Genomic DNA, 3126 nt, shown 5'->3' on the forward strand with positions numbered 1-3126 from the left:
ATGTGCTTTACACAATTGATGTGTGTATGGATTGCGATAACAGTTGTATGAGCCCCTAATAAAATGTTTTAAAAAATAAAATAAAATAAAAAATAAATAAATAAAGTGTGGGCTCTTTCCCACCCTTTAAACGTCCCCCAACTCACTGTCCTGGGGTCACATAAATCCCCCCCTCCCCACCGACAGCGCCGCGCTCTGGTGGCACCGAGGCCAGCCTCACGGGTGCCCTTTGCGGAGGTCACAGCCTCGCCTTCTCCGTTGGGTGTTGAGTGAGGGTGCGGTACCAGCTGGATTTCTCCACAGCTTGAGGAAGACGGGCTTTCCGGTGCCGTGCTCCGGCCAGAATAACCTGTGTGAGAGACCGGCGTGTGCTTCCGAGCCTCATGTTTGCCCCTTCCTTCAGGTGTGGCACGGAGCCCCGGCTGTGCAGTGGTTACGCCTGGGCCTGCCAGCTTCCTAGGAGCCAGTTCCAAACCACCAGCATGGACTTGCGGAGCCCTCAGGCCCGGAGACTTCTCCTGTTCCTCCACCAGAGGGCCTCGGCCCTTCACGGGAGAAGCCACCTCCCACCCGCTCTAGAGGGGAGGCAAGTCGCTCCACCCAGGCATTTGCCATCGGAAGCAGCCCAGGGCAGGGCCCTCAGACGCCAGACTTCTTCCCTCCGGCCACCTGATTTTCCTTGCCATCCTGAACCAGAATCGGGGAGTATCTCATTAGCTGTGACCAATGGACCACATTAAGATGGACATCATATGCATATTAATGAATGAATTTGCATGTCGATGGTGCCCAAGATCCCAGACTCTCATTTGCCCAGGAGAGCAATAGAGGATGTGGGTCGGGTCGCATGCTTCCAGCTCACTGCTCATTAGTTCCGTGAAGCTGGGCCTGCCCCTTCCCTTCTGTGTCACCAGGTGCTGGATCGTGTTAGACTAGATCCCTGGAAAAACTCTGTGCTTCTGTAAGAGTCAGTCATTCTGGAAGAAGGGCACGGGGGACAAGCTGAACGCCCAGCGCCTGCCTGCCATCTTCCCCAGTCGACACTGGCACTGCAGGCCCACCCTGCTGAAGCAGCCTTGTGAAGCAGCGTCTCCAAGGAGCTCCGCGGCATCCCATCAGACCCATTCCCACTCACTGTGACCCTGCAGGGCAGGGGACGACTGCCACCGGGGGTCCCAAGACTGTCACCCTTCACAGGAAGACGCAGCCTCATCTTTCTCCCGTGGAGCAGGCAGGTGGTTTCAAACTGCTGACTCTGTGGTTAGCAGGCCAGTGATAACCCGCTACACCACCAAGGCCCGCTCACCCAGCTGTATTTCAAACTGCTGTCCTTTCTGCGCCTGTTGCCCTTGGAGACCTGTTTCCGACTCACAGTGACTCTGCACGACAGTAGACCTACCCCACGGGGGTGTCCGGGTGACATTCTTAAGAGGAACAAATTTCTGGGGCTTCCTCTCATGCGGGGGGTTCGAACCAGCAAGCTTGGGGGTAGCAACCTAGCCCTGGGCCCCTGGACATTTAGTCTGTGACTCTGGAATAAGACGAAGCCAGCATAACCCTGCCCACCCCTTTGTAGGGGTGGGTATCCCCAAAGCCTCGTCCCCTGCGGCCTGTGCACACAGAGCTCATGAAAACGGAGGGAGTGAAACGCAGGAGCAAGTGCATGTTTGAGATTTCCTCTAGCACTCCTCTGCCGCCCTGACACTGCTGCTCAGAGATCATCTGCTGTGTGGGGCGGGAGGGATCTGGGAGTATTTAGGTACCTGGCCAATAAGCCATTATCTGCGAGATCTGGACTGCTCTCATGAATGAGAGTCCTGGGGTGTCATGTAGGTTGACAATCTGGATTAATAGCCCTTGTGAGTCCCTCTAATGTCCCGGACCCACATTCAGCTTGATTTAATACCTGTGATTTAAAATGTCATCTGAGAGGAGAGCCATGTACCCAGAGCTTCTGCCACGGGCGGGCGGCAGAGGCTGTCTGGCAGGCTTGCAGTGACTGCCTGCTCCCTGGCTTTTAGGAAAGATGAGCTGTGTTCTAAGGAGCAGATTATAAATATCGCCATGTGAAGTCCTCGGCAACGGCGGCAGCGCTCAATGCACAGGGAGCTCTGTGAGGTGTTCCCAGCCCAGCAGGCCGGGCAGTTCTCAAAGGGGCAACAAGTGGGGCTCAGATGGACCGGCCAGGATGTTACAAAAGAGCGGTTTGTCCTTTAATAAAATGTGTCACCAAGCACACCTCCGTGGGCAGGCGGCCAGATCACGGGCATATGGCCCTGCCCCCAGTTATCACCTGCTGGCTTACAGAAGGGGTCTTGACATATCCTCCTGTTCTGTCAACGCAGGCTTGGGTCGAAGGATTGATCTGACAGGGATTTAGGTCCTCACAGAATCAGCGTGGTTGCTCAATGGCCCCCTTATGCGTCAGACCCTTTCATCTTTATCCTGCCCGTGTGAATACAGGAGCCCTGGTGGTCTAGGGGTTACCAGTTGGGCTGCGATCCTCAGGGTCGGGAGTTCAAAACCACCAGCAGCTCCTCGGGAGAAAGACTAGGCTTTCTACTCCCATAAAGTTACTGTCTCAGAAACCCCCAGGGGGTGGCTATGAGTCAGCATCGACTCCGTGACCGTGAGTTTTATATGAATGCAAGTTACAAGAGACCTCGATCTGAGGTACAGAGGGGAGCTTGCTGGTATTCCTAGACTCCTGCTACCCAGAGCCCTGTGTTCCCTGCCCCTCAGCCAGGGCAGGGACTATGCAGAGCCCCTCACTGATCGGTAAATCTGAAGATCAGCCCTTGTGTCTTGTTATTTTTGCTTTCTTCTTTTGTGTGAGTGTCCCAAAGCTGGTTTTCAGATGTATGGTGTGTGTGTGTGTGTGTGTGTGTGTGTGTGTGTGTGTGTGTGTGTGTGTGTTTTCTTTGAGATATTTTGACCAGGATTAGGAAGCCCATCATCCACCCTAGGTCAGTCAACATGCCCCTGACAGGTGTGTATAAAACACCCACATGTTATAAACTGGAGATGGAAACCCTGTCCGTCCTTTATGCACACAGGAACCTGACCAGAGGCGTCGGACGGTTTAGAGAGATCCTCAGAGCTGTCGAAACAAGGACGACTCAAAAC

General features: G+C 54.4%; 1 protein-coding gene across 1 annotated transcript in view; it reads left to right on the forward strand.

The window, feature by feature from the left end:
- The window catches only part of TTC7B (tetratricopeptide repeat domain 7B), a 248850-nt gene that overhangs the window by 82954 nt on the left and 162770 nt on the right, over positions 1–3126 (forward strand). Inside the window, exon 5 of the mRNA XM_045288134.1 lies at positions 3057–3126. This exon is cut by the window's right edge and continues 4 nt beyond it. Within this exon, the coding sequence (XP_045144069.1) occupies positions 3057–3126 (70 nt within the window). The remainder of the gene's footprint in view (positions 1–3056) is intronic.

Source organism: Echinops telfairi, unplaced genomic scaffold, assembly GCF_000313985.2.
Source record: "Echinops telfairi isolate 266 unplaced genomic scaffold, ASM31398v2 ScPeMD7_18;HRSCAF=68, whole genome shotgun sequence".
NCBI lineage: Eukaryota > Metazoa > Chordata > Mammalia > Afrosoricida > Tenrecidae > Echinops > Echinops telfairi.